This window comes from Capsicum annuum, chromosome 2 (genome assembly GCF_002878395.1).
Source record: "Capsicum annuum cultivar UCD-10X-F1 chromosome 2, UCD10Xv1.1, whole genome shotgun sequence".
NCBI classification, from domain to species: Eukaryota; Viridiplantae; Streptophyta; class Magnoliopsida; order Solanales; family Solanaceae; genus Capsicum; species Capsicum annuum.
Genome location: NC_061112.1, coordinates 136,527,556 through 136,545,167, shown reverse-complemented (window position 1 = coordinate 136,545,167; position 17,612 = coordinate 136,527,556). Strand labels below are relative to the sequence as shown.

The following is a 17,612-nucleotide window of genomic DNA, read 5'->3' as shown; positions in this document are numbered from 1 at the left end:
ATGAATTAGTAAGTTGACTTACAATTTCATTTAATTTTATAGTAATTACATGATCAACTAAGTGTATCGTCTTAAGTAGAATGATCAATTGACCAATTTTATTTGAAATAATTAAAATCAAGCAATTATTAGTAATAATTAAATTAATTTAACTAAAATTAAAGATGAATTGATAATTTTAATTACGATTTCAATTAATCTTATAGTAATTACATGATCATCTACGTGTATTCGTCTTGAGTAAAGTGTTAATTGATCAATTTTATTTGAAATGATTCAAATTAAGATATTATTAGTAATAACTACATTGATATAACTAAAATTAAAGATGAATTGATAAGTTCAATTACGATTTCAATTATTCTCACATTAATTACACGATCATCTTAGTGTGTTCGTTCTGAGTAGAGTGATCAATTGACTAATTTTATTTGAAATAATTCAAATTAAGCCATTATCAGTAATAGCCAAATTGATTTAATAATTACAATTTTAATTAATCTCATAGTAATTACATGATCATTTAAGTGTATAACCAATTGCAACAGATTTAATCTGTTGCAACAGATGAGTCGTTTGTTGAAAATTATCAAACAGAAATACACATATGTTGCAATAGATTAGTCATCTGTTTCAACAGATGTCTTTATCTGTTCGTTATTTCTAACAGATGACCAATTTATTGCAACATATGAGTTTATCTGTTTGTTATTTCCAATAGATTACTAATTTGTTGCAATAGGTGACTAATTTGTTGCAACAACTGTCTCTATCTATTTGATCATTTTCAACAGATTACTCATTTTTTGCAACATCTTAGTCATCTATTGATTCATATTAAGCCATTATATTAGTAATAACTAGATTGATTTAACTAGTATTAATAAGTTCAATTACTGTTTTAATTAATCTCATGGTAATTACACGATCAACTAAGTGTGTTCGTCCTGAGTAGAGTGATCAATTGACCAATTTTATTTGAAATGATTCAAACCAAACCATAATTAGAAATAATTATATTGATTTAACTAAAATTAAAGATGAATTAGTAAGTTGACTTACAATTTCATTTAATTTTATAGTAATTACATGATCAACTAAGTGTTTCGTCTTAAGTAGAATGGTCAATTGACCAATTTTATTTGAAATAATTAAAATCAAGCAATTATTAGTAATAACTAAATTGATTCAACTAAAATTAAAGATGAATTGATAATTTAATTACGATTTCAATTAATCTCATAGTAATTAATGATCATCCAAGTATATTCGTCTTGAGTAAAGTGTTAATTGATCAATTTTATTTGAAATGATTCAAATTAAGATATTATTAGTAATAACAACATTGATTTAACTAAAATTAAAGATAAATTGATAAGTTCAATTACGATTTCAATTAACATATTGCAATAGATGAGTAATTTGTTGGAAAAGACCAAACAGTTAAAGACATTTGTTGAAAATGACCAAACATATATGGACATTTGTTGCAACAAATGACTAACCTGTTACAATAACTAACTCATCTATTGAAAATTATCCAACAAATATAGACATCTGTTGCAACAGATGACTAAATTGTTTCAACATATGACTCATCTATTGAAAATTATTAAATAGACAAGATATATGTGAACTCAGAACCAAAATGAGCCACATTATTTAAAAAGTGACCATAAACGTAATAATTTATTACGTTTTCTATTTTTTTCTTAACGGTCAACTAACGGAGTTGTCTTTTACAAATAACGTAATAATTTCTTACGTTTTAATTTTTTTTTTGTAAAACGTAAGAAATTCTTACGTTTAATAAAAAAAATAAAACCTAAGAATTTATTACTTTTTAAACGATGATCGAGGAAAAAAATGCAGTGAATTATCAAATCAATTAAAGAGATACTAAAAAATGAGTTGTTCAATATAACAAAAACTAACGTTTTAAACTTTTTTATAGCAGTGGCCCTCCACCCACAATTCTTTTTTTCACAAATGTCCCATCACTTATATTTTTTTCTCTTTTTACATATGATAATTATGATTTTTTTAATTAGTTAAATTTATTTATATTTTACATGCAGTTCAAATAATTTATTTTTTTCTCTATGTAATAATTTTTTACGTTTTACATAAAAAAATTTAAAAAATAGAAGTATCAATTACTTCATTAACTTAACAATTTTCTTATATTTATTCTATATAAAAAAATAATCACTTCTATCCTTAATTATTCGATTTCTCTCTAAAAAAAATTATACTTTTGAGTTTTCCTCTACTCCAAAATAGTGAAATGTTGAATTATCGTCGATCAAATATGCTACTATATACAAGAATTATATTTTTTTGGTGTGTTAAAAATATGAAATTATTTTTTTCGGATAGTGATTCATCGTAGTTTCCGATTAGTGTTTTGATTGGGATATTGAGGAGACTCACATGCATAAATACGTTTCATATTATAATTAATGGAGTAAAAAATCATAATTTAATTTAGAAACACTCCTAAAAAAATATAATTCTTGTATATAGTAGCATATTTGATCGACGATAATTCAACATTTCACCATTTTGGAGTAGAGGAAAACTCAAAAGTATGATATTTTTAAAGAGAAATCGGATAATTAAGTATAAAAGTGATTATTTTTTTATATAGAATAAATATAAGAAAATTGTTAATTTAATGAGGTAATTGATACTTCTTTTTTTTATTTTTTTTAATGTAAAACATAAAAATTTATTAGAAAAAATAAATTATTTGAACTACATATAAAATATAAATAAATTTAACTAATAAAAAAATTCATAATTATCATATGTAAAAATAGGAAAAAGTAGAAGTGGTTGGACATTTATGAAAAAAGGAATTGTGGGTGGAGTGGTGGGACATTTGTGGAAAAAGTAATTGTGGGTGGGGGACCACTGCAATAAAAAAGTTAAGAATGTAACTTTTTGTTACGTTGAACAACTCTTTTTTAGTACCTTTTTAATTGATTTGACAATTCATTGTATTTTTTTCCTCGATTATCGTGTAAAATGTAAGAAATTCTTACGTTTTTTTTTTTTAAAAAAAAACGTAAGAATTTCTTACGTTTTACAAAAAAATGTAAAACGTAATCTTACGTTTTTGTAAAAGTCAACTCCGTTAGTTACCGTTAAGAAAAAAGTAGAAAACGTAATAAATTGTTACGTTTAGCCTATTTTGGTAACTTTTTAAATAGGTGGCCTATTTTGATCATTTTTTTTTTCTGTGGTTCATTTTGGTTCCGAGTTCTATGTGTTGAAAAGCAATTTAAAATACTAAAGCTCAAATATTTTTAAGAGAACTCAAACATTTGTCCCCTTGTCTAGGGTCTTGTATTAAAGGCTTGTCTTCAATTTTAATTAAATTAATTTAGTTATTATTAATAATTGCTTAATTTGAATAAATGAATGACTAACCTGTTTTAAACATCTGTTGCAATAGATGACTAACTTGTTGCAACAAATAGATAATCTATTGAAAAATAATTAAAATACTAGGGAACTCAAATATTTTTAGGAGAACACAAATTTTATCCCATTGTCACAGAGACGTCTTTAATTTTAGCTAAATCAATTTAGTTATTACTAATAATTGCTTAATTTGAATCAACAGATGACTAGCATATTGCATCAGATGATTCATCTGTTAGAAATTATCAAACAGACAGAAAATCTATTGTAACAGATGGGTCAACTATTAGAAAGCAATTAAAATATTAGGGAACTTAAATGTTTTTAGGAGAACTCAAATGTTTGTCCCCTTGATCCTTTTGCATTTGATGCATGGTATATTATTTTTGTCTTCTTTACCTGTTTCATGAAATATTTCATGTGTTTTACTTATTCATTTTGCCCCTGTTGAAATTTTTTAAAATTTTTTTAGGTCAAATTTTGTTCATATATCACTTGAACATTACTTCATAGCTTATTTTGTAAGTAAAATTATAATTTTTGTTGAATTTTTTATTTGGTGTATCTGCTACTGCTACAATGGATAGAACCTGCAACATGAATCCAACATATGAGTCATCTATTGAAACAAGTGAGTAATCTGTTGGAATATATAACTAATCTGCTGCAACAGATGACCCATATGTTGGATTCATATGACAACACTATTCAACGAATCCAACAGATGAGTAATCTGTTGTAACAGATTAGTCATATATGTTGCAACAGATTACTCATTTGTTGCAACAAATTAGTCATATGTATTGCAACAGATTACTCATTTGTTGCAATAAATTAGTTATATATGTTGCAACAGATTAGTCATATATGTTGCAACAGATTACTCATTTGTTGCAACAAATTAGTCATATATGTTGCAACAGATTGATCATATATGTTGCAACATATTACTAATTTGTGCAACAGATTAGTCATATATGTTGCAACAGATTACTAATCTGTGCAACAGATTAGTTATATATGTTGCAACAAATACTCATCTGTTGGACGTTACATGTTTTATCCATTATTAAAAAACAACAGTAACAGATACATCCAGACGAACAAATCAAGTTCCTCATTTTCGTCATAACTTAAAAGCCCTAATTTTTTACTTGTGAAAATCGAAAAGAAACGATGAAGAACTCGAAGTTGTTGTCGCTAGAGAATGTTGTCACGCCGACTGACGGTTGAAAGTAAAAAAGGAACGGGTAAGAACTCAAAACTATTTGTTGCCAGAGGTTAAAGTTGCACAAGATTGAAGGGAGAAATTTGAAAAGTTGTTGGTTGGAAGAAGTTAGAGAGAGAAACCATTAAGAGAAAGAGAGAGGAGAGAGATTGGTTTGCAGAGGGAGGAAAGTTTCGTGGGTGTGGGTTATTTGTATTTTTGAAAAAATTAAAAAGTTTAGAAAATATTAATCAAGTTCATAATTAATCTAATCAAGTTTTTTAATTATGTTTGACCCTTTAAATTAATCAACCTTCACCAATCCTTCATTCAATATTTAAAAGACGCTTTTCCTTCAATTTTCTCTACTAACATGGACATTAAATATTTAATCTAGTAAGTAGTATTTACTAGTAGAAAAGAAAAAGAGTATTTACTCGTAAAAAAAAGAAGAAAAAAAGTACTACTTCTTATGTCTCATTTTATGTACGTCATTTAACTGAGCACGAAGTTTAAAAAATGAGTAATGACTTTGTAAAATTTATAAATTATCTATTTTAAAGTTTATTTTTAATTATTTTTTGTTATTAAGTGAAATTCAAGAAAGAAAAAATGGAGATAATAAATAAAAAATAACATTATTTTTGGAACGGATTAAAAAAAATGACATACTTCCTCCGTTCCAAATTAAAATGACACATTAATTAATAAAATAATTAATAATATACCTAGTTTATCAGAATACTTCTATTAATTAAATAATATTTATAATTTATTTTTTTAAAAAAATAATTAATATAAAGTGTAATATATATATATATATATATTGTTTTGATTAATTAATTAAAAAAGATAATAAAATGTGACGATAAATTAGAAAATTTGGTACATATAAAATGGTAGGAGGGAGCAGTAGAAAGAGGAAAGATTGGATCCTAGGTTGGCGGTGAAAAGGCTAAAAAGCTGGCCAGGGGACGGGAGTCGGGAGGGGGAGAGATATTCAGAAATGAGGTTGCAGGTAGGATCTCGTCGGAGGCGATTCTCTCTCCACCAGGCACTCGTCGGCACTGTAGCTGTCACTGTCATCGGACTATTGTTCCTTAGTTTTAGGTTCGTCGATCCGTCAATTCATCTCCCAGTAACCACCTCTGAAAAAGTAGAAGCTGATGATGATGATAAACCAGCTGATATAAATCTTCACAATGCTCAACCAAACAAGACATGCGCAACTGTGGAGGAAATGGGACAAGTTTTTAGCCGCGGCTTTGAAGAGGAGGGTTATAGAGTCAGGAAAATCATCGAAAATCACTTTGCTATTAATGGTAGTACTACTGCTAAACTACTACATTTCATGTCTTTTTATTGTCATCTAATAGCTCCGTAACAATTTATTTGACACAGTTAGAATTTTCGAGAGTCAAACGGTTGCTCTTTCCACGGAATTTCTTTGTATGCTTTTTACATATTTTAAGTTGTTATTTATAGTGTTTTTCAATTAGTTTTTGAATGTAAAGAAAAAACTTAAAGCTTCTGTGTTCGAAATCACGAAAATTGTTACAGAAGTTTGAATCTCCAAATTCAAAACTGGTACAGAGGAGTATTCTATTTGTTAACCGAAGTTGTAGTTATTTTTCCATCAAATTGATGGAAAATTGTTTTATGTTTTGGATAATTAAGGAATCGCTGATGGCGCTTTTCAGGTGCTGCGAGAGTTCGAGGGCTTCCACCGGAAGAGTTCTGTAGACATGGATTTGTGTTGGGCAAAGCATCAGAAGCAGGTTTTGGTAATGAGATGTACAAAATATTAACTGCGGGAGCACTGAGTGTGATGTTGAACCGATCGTTGATAATTGGGCAATCCAGGCATATTGGTTCTCTCTCAAGCCTTTCTATTTGTACTGTTGTTGTGTACATGTTTAGTTTCGGATTCCACATTTCTTGTTTCCTCCCCTAGTAATTTTGACATTGAACTATTTTAGTCCATTTAGAAGCAATCCGCTATAGTACTGCCTCTATGCAGGGAATAACTAGTCCCATTTGCGGTGACGCTTTCAGAAATCTCTTTTATCTCGTTTAAGTAGATTAACATGTCTTAATAGAAATGCAATTTTGCTTCACTAGAGAGAAACTATTAAACTTTCACACACACACACACACACACACATATTTTTGCGGAACATGTATGCATTATATAAGTGAAGGTGTTTTTCTTCATTCTAGTATGTAAGTACTGATCATGCATAGCTTCACTGGCCTGTTACTCCCGAAATATCTTCTTTATTGTCTAATTTCTGCATTTTCAAAACTTCAGGGGTAGATTTCCTTTTGAGGAGTTCATCTCTTATTCCAATGTTTCCTTCACATTGAAAGAAATCAAGCACCTTTGGAGAGAGAATGGTTGTCTGACCAAATACAGGAGGCATCTTGATATCAGAATTGATGATTTCCAGAAGCCAGCACGAACAAATGTTCTGTGTAGTAATTGGAGGGCGTGGGAACAACCCATTATCTGGTAAATGAGAATATCATCCATGATTCTTGTTCTCTCTGCTCTTCCTAAAATTTTACAATAACAGAGTAATCATCTCGATGTCTGACTTCGTTGGGACAGGCTCCAGAATACAACAGATGCCGTGGCTGCTCAGTGTTTCTTGAAGAATGTACATGCTGAGATGAGGATAGCTGCTTCTAATTTGTTTGGGAAGCCAGAAGACCTTCACCATAGGCCTAACGTATTTGGGGAGCTAATGAGACTTTTGATATCTCCGTCAGAGAATATTCAACATGCTGTGAACTGGGCATTAAGAGGTGGCGCGGACCCTGATATTGCTCTACACATGCGGATGCTTATGAATAGGTAGTGTCACTGGATTATTCTTGTCTTCTACACACAATAAATTGATATTCTGATTCTTAAAAAAGGGAAAGAACACTCTCTGAAGTTTGAAGGTGTCTGGTAACTAGTAGCTGAAGTAACAAAGTCTTCAGTGCAGTTTTGATTATGTGAAGAAGTTGAATACTTTGCATGGTGTTGTACCAGTGTTCTGTAGAGTAAGTTGAATAGTAACTTGTTTTTGTAGCGTTCAAGTGCACTCAAATCATATTCCTAAACTAACCCAGGAAGACATGGATTGGAGGAAAAAGACATTTGGCCTTACCTTCTTATTAAATTCTGCAATTTTCTTGTGCCACTTTAATCCGTTGAATTCCCTTAATCTTTTTCCCCTCTGCATCATTTTCCTTTTGTCAGTGATTTTTCTTTTTGAATTCTCCAAATGAATGCAGTCATCTTTCTGAGATAGACTATTGCACCTTTTATGACGATATAAAGCAAATTTGTTGGATCTATTTAAATCCAGAAAAAGAAATGAGTGAAAAAGTGCACAAGCTCTTGATCATACTATTTTCTATACCAGAATAACTAGTTACCGGAGACATTAAGCTTTGAATTGGATGCTGGTTCTTTTAATCCTAGAAGCTCCTGTTTTGTTCTGCACATGAAGTCCATATGCACCAGCAGACAATTATAGAACGTAGATCTTCTTCCCTTATCTTTCCCAATGCATGAATGAACAAACATTCTTTAACTTTCGGTGCTTTGTTTCTGATATTAGAGTGTGATTTACAGCAGTTAATCTTTTTTTGATAATCCCTGATGAAGATCATCTTTTATTTAGTGTTTGGAAATGGGATGGAACTGAGAGTTTGAAAAAAATAACGCCAATTGTTTGGTTTGGATGATGGAAGAGCAAGGAAATGAGAGGTCAATTATTTTCCCGACCAAACAAAGAAACGAAAAGAACTTTCTTTCATTTCTTCGTGATAATTTCTTTCGTTCCTTGAACAACACATTGATTTCTTTTCCAGCAATAATTGGAGCTCAATAGAGGATTGTTGATTTTCTTATACTTTTAGTTGGTTAAGTTCTTCCAAATTTTCTTTTCATTTTGAATGGTGATGCTTGAAGGAGAAAACATTGCATTTTAATGCCTCTATCTATCCAAACCTTATGCTATGTGACTTTTCAAGACCTCAAGATCCAGGTAATATGACCTCAATTTGTTCAAATGAGGTCAATAGTTCACCGACTTGTATGGGGTTCTCCCTCTTTTTTCTTTTTTCTTTTTTTTTTTTAGTGTGTGGGGGGGGGGGGGGGGGGGGGGGGGGGGGGGAATCAGAAAGAAACTAAAGTAAAGAGAAAATTTCTATATGAAATTAATTTATCCTGCCTTTGAACACTTGCAATTTATTACAAAGATGCATTTTTATAACAGAGGTTGTAGAAAAAGATTTGGTGCTGTTCCTTTCCAATGAACCTGGAACATACATGTAGCTCTGGGATGATGTTGTGCATATTTGCAGTTTCTGCAGTATTCTGTTTTCAGTAGACTGTTAGGAACAATTAACATGAGCCCGTACCATTACTAATTATCATATTCATCCTTCATATTTTCTCAGGTCCATTAGAGGAGCTCAAGCAGCCGTCTCTTGCATCAGAAAATGTGTAGAAAATCTAAAACTGATGTCCAAGCCCAGAGTAGTCTTAGTTTCAGATAATCCTTCTCTGGTGAAAGATATTGCTCCAGACGTGAATCAGTTTGCAGAAGTAAGCTGTTTTTACCAATTCCATATTGCTTTATAATTTTTTAACGAAACAGGAATCACTAGTTATGTGTGATTCAACCTTAGTGCTTGACTTCAACAATCTGATGGAGGGGTTATTAACATTCTTTTATTTGGTTTTGCAGGTCTTACACTTTGATTTCAAACACTTTAAAGGAAATATATCTGGCAACTCGCATTTTCATACTCTAGATTTTAGAACAAAGGATTGGGGTACAGCGCCAAGATGGGTGGCATTTGTTGATTTCTTTCTTGCTTCACGTGCAAAACATGCGGTTATCTCTGGGGCTCACCGGCGTGTTGGGACTACGTTTGCTCAGCTGGTTGCAGCGTTGGCTGCAGCTAACAGCCTCGGTACTTTTGTAACTTCACAGTGGTTTAGTTTCCTACTGTAGGTGAATATGCCTCTTTTAAGTTTCTCACTAGAATATGTCTTTCTCAGAAGAAGATAGATCCTCTGCTGCATCAAACTTCACCTTCCTCAGTAGCTTCCAGAGTAACTTGCTTGCAGAAGGTCTAAAGTATCAGATTGGTTGGGGCCATGTGTGGAACCGATTTGCTGGTCCGTTAAGCTGTCACAACCAATCTATGCAATGTGCTCATACTCCAATTCTCCCCCCTGCATGGTGGGATGGACTTTGGCAGTCGCCTATTCTGCGGGATGTACACAGAATGGAAGCATATGGCATCCACCTTTCTGGTTTTGGGACATTTGATGACGATCAGCTACGCTCTTTCTGTAGTTGGAAGAAAAAATCGGTGCTTACCTTTCCATTGATTTAGATATGTTGCTACCTGCATTCATTGGGAGATCTCTCCTAGTTAGGCTGATTTTGCTTTGGCATTCAGCTATTGTTTTCAATCAATCATGCACTAATTGAGCTGATGATTTGTGGAATGTATGGTCAATGCTATTGTATTTCCAAATGGTCCGGCGATCTTAAAAGCTTTACCAAATTTGTAATTACCAACAACATCGGAAGCTATGCCACATTCTGAAGTGGTTAAGAGTTCAGTGTATGAATCCGCATTAACATTTTTGCTTCATTGAATCTATTTCGTTCTACTATTCAATATCTTGGCCTTGGGATTTCTTGTGATATACACTTCTCATTAACAGTCTAAAAGAACACCTGCCCACTCACTGAATCTAATGTAAGAGTAACTAAGTTTTGACTAATTGCTACAGTCTATATAGATATTTAACTGGCAATGTGCCATGTTTTTTGCTGTCTGTAGTTGTTACTAGAGATTATACGTCTTTGAAAACAAAATTAGCCATCAGACTTAAACACAGAGCCTTTGATTTTGTATCAACTCCTACTTGTTCGGAAAGGGCAAAATAACAGCCATTTCTACACCAACGCCGTAAAAAAGAAAAAATGAGTTTTAAAAATGCAGGTCCTACCGGTAGTCGTACTCAGGTCGCTGGATTCAAAGTCAAGAGTGCTAACCACTACACCATAGAACCAGATGGAATTCTGCCCTGCACTGAATTCCTTGTGATATGCTAAAGCAAAGCTGTAAATAAATTTATTGGAATTTTTCCCAGTGTCAGTCCCAATTCAAAACAAAAAAAGTCGTAACACCATAGTGATTACTGTCGTAATGATGCTTCTTAAAATTTACTTTAATTAATTGACACTTTTATCCGTGGCCTCACTCTTATCACTTGGCTAAACTAAACATATATTAGGCTTATTATGTTTCTTTTGGCTTTTTCCCTCTGCAGATATTTTTCGTTGGAGCAAAGCTTATGTATGTCCTTTTGGCTAATGAAGATTATAGACATGCAAAAAACTTGCTTGTGTGGGAGAATGCAACCAAGAAAATGGAATTTTTGTCCAAGCATATTTAAGTAGTGTTGTAGCTTATTGGTGATCTTAGAGCTTTTAGTGTTTTCCACTATAAAAAAAAAAGAAAAAAGGACAACTACCACTGTACCCCGTCTCATTTTTCTGTGTCTATGCTAGAAAGTTGATGGACGATTATTCAGATAATACTATGTTTATCTATTATAGTTTTGGCGATTGCTCTCTTGCTTCTTTCCCCCTCCTGAGCAATGCCAGCAGATTAAGAGTTCCAACTTTTAGGAGCTGCTTGTGCCTTGCAGTTCCATGATTTCACAGTGATTAGTAGTTATTCCATCTTCCTCCTTCCCCAATAGCCCAGCCCCAACGTTGTTGGTACTTGTGTAGTTATTCCATCTTCCTCCTTCCCCAATAGCCCAGCCCCAACGTTGTTGGTACTTGTGTATGCATCGTTGTTGTCTTCCGCTTCCCTAATCTTAGTTTGAATTGGAGTTGATTTGCAGAGAGGATTATTAGTCAGTTTGTAATTTCAAATTGTTGTTTTCTCAACTTAAATTCCTTTATTAGAGTAAGAAACGTGTAAAAGCAACAAATATACTCAATCAAATCCAAAAACATTCGAGGCTTAAATATATCATAATAGGGCAAGTATTCTATTCATTCTAAAATGCTTCTTGAGTTCTTGTCATGCAATATTTGATCCTGTCAATTTAAAGAAAAAAATGCAGGTTCGTCATGCTTGAAGCATCCGGAATTCATGCACGGTTTGGGGAAGGATCACATCCCGAGAGGAGTGATGTAAGCAGTCTACCATGAAACAAGCATCAGCGACCTGATTCCACCGCTCAAACCGTCAATAGGTCACACACGGATAACTTTACTGTAGCTCCAAGGCTCCCCTTCTTGATCCAGTCCATCTATGCACTAAAAAGATCATATGACTTCACCTGTCACGCACTCTACAACAATTACTTCATAGAGGCAATTGAAAAACCATATTTTTCAAGATGTATTCATGTCTTAAAAGTCCAGTCCAAGAAGAGGAAATAAACATAGTGTACTCTTTTGACTTATCATCTGCAGGAAGAAATACAAGACACCTGATGGTCCATAACTATTCAAGAATGGGTTTATTACATCACAATTCATCAGGAGCAGAGTGTCCTTTCTAGTAATTCTTGCAATTCTCCGCTCTTGTAAGCCTCTGTAATAAGAAAACGATGCAACTTATTAGACTCCAATCAATATGAATCAAAACTTGCAGCAAACCATGATAACCGCAGCTGCATTGAGCGCTCAAAATTTTATCTTCAATCTGAAGAGAGAAAATTTGAAGTGAACTTGAAAAAAAGAAAAGCGAAAGAGCAAAATACCTCAATGCTTACATTAACGGTATTAAATATGGAGTATAGAATGTTTCTTCAGTTTAGAGATAATATCAAAAATTGTGAAATAAAATATTGGAAGTGTTTGAAAACTTTTGTACGGAGAACCACATCAAAGTTTAAATAATTGAATAGTAAATGAATTTAGATTCAAGAAAGTTATATAAAGTAATAACATTGGTGAAATTGTGCCACACATTTTAGAATGTCCCCCAAAAAGAAAATAGTATTGTATTGATTGAAACAGAAGGAAGAACAACAAAGTCTTGTTTATGATACTTATATCCTCCAAAATAGCAAGTGTCAAGCGAAGTCATTTACACTTTCAATAAGGGTGGCTGTAATAGGAAGGTATTAACCCAATCCAAGGTACTATAGCTCATTGGCATTTTCTTGTGACCTAAGAATTAATAGCCACCATAAAACAGACATTCAACTCATGTGTAAATGCTTGTCAACCTTGCTGATGTATAGCAATATTAGGTTCAAGGTCGCATCCGAATTCATGCTCCAAACCTCCCTGCTAGACCTATCTGTGTGGCCATCCGGCCATTGTAAAGTAGTAAGATTCTTGTATTTGACATCCAAGTCAAGGCCTCAGATTAAATAATGTTTTAAGGATCACAATCCGGATGGTAAAATTGTCCCAATCAAGGAAATAGACCAATTGTACCAAGGAATCTTTTCTAGTAGCAATGTGGTATCACTAGTAGAATCAAAGGATTGGTGTAAGGCTGTGGATCTTGGTAGGACTATATCGTCCCGTGATTTTATAATGATCCTGCTAGTTTTCAGTATCTCTTCTGTTTCTTTTCTAAATTCTCGATTTTTGATATCCTTTTTTTTTTGTTAAGACGGTGACAGTAAGTTGTGAGATAACTTAGGTGGTGAAATTATTTTCCAGCCCAACTTGACTGTCGAGCATGCATCTAGGACCAACTTCTTTCCACTTGGAGAATATGTGGTTGCAATAGTCAAAGAATGATGCAGTAACTAGTTTTAAGGCAGGTCAAAGCATATGAGATAACTATCTTCATATAGGCAGGTCAAATTATAAAATGGCCAGAAATATACTGCATTGAACGGTAATTGAAATAATGGAACATGGAGGCCTTTAGTAGAATGGAAATCAACATAGTAACCTCATGTTAAGAACTGCAATTCTGGAAGGGAAAGAGATTTGCTCAAAAGAAGGAATTAAAGGAAAAGTCGAAAAAATCACTAGTAGTACAGAAGGTGTGATGCAGGCTAAAAATACGAGTACGTGATGAAAACGGAGATAGGAATACATGTACTTTTTAATAGAATGATCAATGCACATCCAAGAAACAGTGCAAGTGAAATTATACATTTTGATGGTTGAGAACTACAGAAAGAAGGGGAATTCCAGGAATGATCAATATGTAAGTTCATAATGCTAGCAATTGTAAACTGAGAAAACTAACCATTACTATTACGGCAATATTAACCAATCTTATTCACCAAACAACAGTTCCCTCCCTCATTTGTTCAGATTTGCCGCATCCAAATTCTATGATTGCTCAAGCATCACTCTCATAAACAGAACTGCTGCTGAGTGCTTGAGACTCCTCAGAGATTGCAGTGAATAGGGATCAAAATGGTCAAACAAATTACATTCACGTTGCAGGTTTTCTAATTAACAGTATTGGAACTTAATATACTGATCCAGCGAAAAAGGGAGTATACATGGAGCAGCCGTTACTACATGTGCATGCTGACTAAAATCAGTCAACACCTTTTTGTACACAGTGAGGTGGCCAAAGATGTTGAAAATATTTTTTCTTTACCCTGCAACGTATAGGGTCATGTCTAGACAGTTCTAGGATGCTCATCCATATGGAAAACTACAAAATTTGGGAACTTTTGGGATATAATCCCTTAATAGTGTCCTCATTTAGAAAGATTACTAGTTTGGGATCTTACATTGAGGGACTTGATAATAAGAGAGAAACTTGACAAAGGTACGGTAGGGTTAGTAATCTAGATGCAAGACACTAGGGGTAGCAAAGATATTCTTACCCACATTTTAAAAAGAATTGAAAAGAGAAACTGTTAAAGGAGCGCCCACCATCCTCGAATTTTAAAGGTTGCAGGTGGTCCTAAGGATTGGCTCCAGACAGATTTCTCAGTATTGGAAAACCAGTTAAAGACTTCCAAGGGATGTGAATGACTGGAAAAAGGATTGGCTTGGCAGTCAACAAGGTGAACTAATTCGTGTAGGAGGTTGAATTGAGTGCAGAGAATTTTTACATTCTCTCCAAACTATTTATGGTAGTTAGCTGGATCTTCTCAGCAACCAAGTGCTCAATCCCAAATTTCAAGAGTTATGATAATTCACCATATTATGAACAAAATTCCAACTTGACAGTAGTTCATCAAAATAGGAAATAACTAGGAAAGTAAGAACTATTTTACTACACCTACTAGTTTGTTAATACAACCTAAAAGGAAACACAAAAATTCCTTCTTGGGACCAGGGTTAGAATCCTGGCAAACACAAAAAAGACTGGGTGATTTCTTCCCATCTGCCTCAGCTTTGATGGGCAAAGTTACCTAGTACCTCTGTTGGTGGGAGATAGTAGGTACAATTAAAGAGTCGAGGTGTGTGCACATTCAAAGAAGTTCTTTTATGCATATCAAAGTATCAATTTGTATACCTACCTACGGTGATGTCACAGCCACCAAAAAACTCCCCATCAACATAGAGTTGTGGAAAGGTTGGCCAACTGGAATACTCCTTCAAGCCTTGACGAAGTGCTTCATTTTCAAGGATATTTATTGTCTCAAAGGGTGCATCAAGCGATTTTAATATCTGAACCACTGTATGTGAGAATCCGCATTGTGGAAAGTCCTTGGTTCCCTTCATGAACAACACGATTTTTTGTGATGTAACAACCTTATCCAGAGTAGCCTTCAAGTTAGGATCCAGAGCTACATAAGCATGAAGGTGAATCAAACAAATGTCAGCAATTCTTAATTCTTTGAAGCTTACATATTGAAGAATATAGAGAATGAGTTGATACATTCCATGCATAATAAGAAAGAAATACATAAATATATAATGATAGATAAACACAAAATGAGCAGGACTCCCTTGTATATCAGAACTCCACAAGAACATAGATGCACACAACATGAAGCAGCCAAAAGGTTAGAGGATATCAGATTTCTCTGGCACTTATTTGTAGGCATAAGCCGAAAGATCGTAAATTTATTAGTCTTTAATAAAAACCATCAAGTAAGCATCCGTTCCTCAAAAGCCTGATTGACAAGGATGTCATTCACCAAAAGTTTCTTTTTCAACAAGTCCATCCTTGCCATTGCAACTCTTCCAAACAATCTACAAAGAATGCCAACAGAGAGTACTTGCATATCCTCGAATATGATCTTTCTCTCTCTAGTCTTGCCTTACTAATTGCCTCCGCTAGCAATCAAAGGTCTTCCATTCTAAATGAGCTTCAACCAACAAAGAGATTACTATTTAACACATTCATATTTGATATACCTTGCAGAAAACTTTTAATATTTCTCTCCGCCTCTTAAACTAAGCTCCCCACCTTGCAGGACTAATAAGAACCTAAGTCTAATCAGCTAAGTACTTGTACTTTGGATCACGGTAATAATAGATGATTATAGAAATGAGGTGACTTTACTAAGCTATTTACTTTGTCTGCGTTGGCAACAAGAATTACATCATTAACATCTATCTGAATCTAAAAAGTCACTCTTTAGAAAACAAATTGGTCTCAACCTCTGCTTAAGAGTCACGGTTTAGATAATCCAAGTAACTACTATAACATACTATTAAGATAAACTGAATTAATATGCAGCTCAAGTCACAAAAAGCAACTTGCTGAAAGGGTCATAGCATCTAAAAAAGATACCAGCCATCCGACCAACAAGGATGGAACTAGGTAAAAGAATTCCTTTCGTTGCAAACAGATCCATGACGAATCGTTTTGGTAATTTATAAGCTGTTGGATCCCTTAAGAAACAGTCATACCAGATAGACAGCGGATGGATCTTAACCGTCCAGTTCGGTTACCGGTAGCAGCAATTGAGCTATTGGAAAACGAGGAGCACCGAAGTGGGCGAATAAAATGAGGCGTAGGGAGGAGCGATAGAGAAACATTAGCAGCAGCAGCAGTAGGTGGCTCAGCTTTATTGCTGCTGAAACCTGATGGTGGAACAAGTTGTAACTGAAGTGAAATTGCGAGCGACATGCTCCGTCCGTGGTTTACTCTGACTACTTTCTTTGCTGTGGATGAAGGAACTTGTGTTTCACACAAATCATTGCTAATATCGTTCTGTCTCACAAAACTCAGGTGCTCCCAACCCTTGATTGATTTACCCAAAAGATTATCATATTGACAAAAAATTACTATTACAATTTATAATAAATATTTAGAAAATTTTAAAATATTAAATTAATCGAATTTAATTAGTCAAAATTGGAAAAGTAACTAATACTGCTCTTCTTCAATTTTTTTATTTTAATTTAACAGATATACTTTAGCTTTGTAGCTTTGAACGTCACGTGAATAGTTGAAATTGAAGAATTAAAAAAAAAAAAAAAAACTTTCGAATAGGGCCTTGAGAATTAACGTTTGATAAGAACACTTCACCTTTATGTAGATTTTAATTTCTAGCACAAATCTAAACTAGTCTAGTTCGAAAAACAAAAAAAAATCAACCCCAAATTGGTTGCTTCTTTCTTCAACAACCATATGGTTTTATCTTAATTTTCTTTTAATTGGCATATTAAAGTAATATACTTTTAAAATAAATTAAAGATTTTATAAAATATAAATGTCTTTAAGTGCCACATTTTTATATATAAATATAATCTGTCTAATTCTTCTTCTTTTTTTAAAATAAAAAAAGACTTGTGTCCTATAACAAACTAATGTAAGCTTGTAAATAACAAGTAGATCTTTACTTGAACTAATTGTTACGCTTATATGATTACATTCATTTATATTGCATGAAATTCAATTCTAAATGATTATATGTTTCCAAATAATTCAGCCTTAGCAATGATTAGACCTTATCTTAGGGCAAGTAATTCAGCCATGGGAGGGATGGTGTGGGGAAGATACATGTAATAGCCTAATATCCAGTTTCCCTCATGGTTTC

The 17,612-nt window shown here is 33.2% G+C and overlaps 2 protein-coding genes across 2 annotated transcripts; one reads left to right on the top strand and one right to left on the bottom strand.

Moving 5' to 3' along the window:
• The first annotated feature begins 5,531 nt into the window (after positions 1-5,531).
• Positions 5,532-10,333, top strand: LOC107859745. Its single transcript, XM_016704836.2, has 7 exons — positions 5,532-5,958; positions 6,337-6,499; positions 6,948-7,148; positions 7,248-7,493; positions 9,095-9,242; positions 9,385-9,613; positions 9,702-10,333. Exons 1-7 carry the CDS (start codon positions 5,643-5,645, stop codon positions 10,040-10,042), a joined length of 1,644 nt encoding a protein of 547 aa, XP_016560322.1. The 5' UTR covers positions 5,532-5,642; the 3' UTR covers positions 10,043-10,333.
• A 1,722-nt stretch (positions 10,334-12,055) lies between these two features.
• LOC107859744 (uncharacterized monothiol glutaredoxin ycf64-like) lies at positions 12,056-17,078 on the bottom strand. Its single transcript, XM_016704835.2, has 3 exons — positions 16,480-17,078; positions 15,138-15,407; positions 12,056-12,274 (listed from the first exon to the last, which is right to left on the bottom strand). The coding sequence occupies exons 1-3, from the start codon at positions 16,697-16,699 to the stop codon at positions 12,219-12,221; spliced, it is 546 nt and encodes a 181-aa protein (XP_016560321.2). The 5' UTR covers positions 16,700-17,078; the 3' UTR covers positions 12,056-12,218.
• Positions 17,079-17,612: the final 534 nt, after the last annotated feature.

Excerpts from the sequence above, each read along its gene's own strand:
- LOC107859745 (XM_016704836.2), top strand. The coding sequence starts at position 5,643 with ATGAGGTTGCAGGTAGGATCTCGTCGGAGGCGATTCTCTCTCCACCAG. Across the intron at positions 5,959-6,336 it reads AAATCACTTTGCTATTAATG|GTGCTGCGAGAGTTCGAGGG; the intron begins GTAGTACTACTG and ends GGCGCTTTTCAG. Across the intron at positions 9,243-9,384 it reads ACGTGAATCAGTTTGCAGAA|GTCTTACACTTTGATTTCAA; the intron begins GTAAGCTGTTTT and ends TTGGTTTTGCAG.
- LOC107859744 (XM_016704835.2), bottom strand. The coding sequence starts at position 16,699 with ATGTCGCTCGCAATTTCACTTCAGTTACAACTTGTTCCACCATCAGGT. Across the intron at positions 15,408-16,479 it reads ATCCATCCGCTGTCTATCTG|CTCTGGATCCTAACTTGAAG; the intron begins GTATGACTGTTT and ends ATGCTTATGTAG. Across the intron at positions 12,275-15,137 it reads TGGCTGTGACATCACCGTAG|AGGCTTACAAGAGCGGAGAA; the intron begins GTAGGTATACAA and ends TTCTTATTACAG.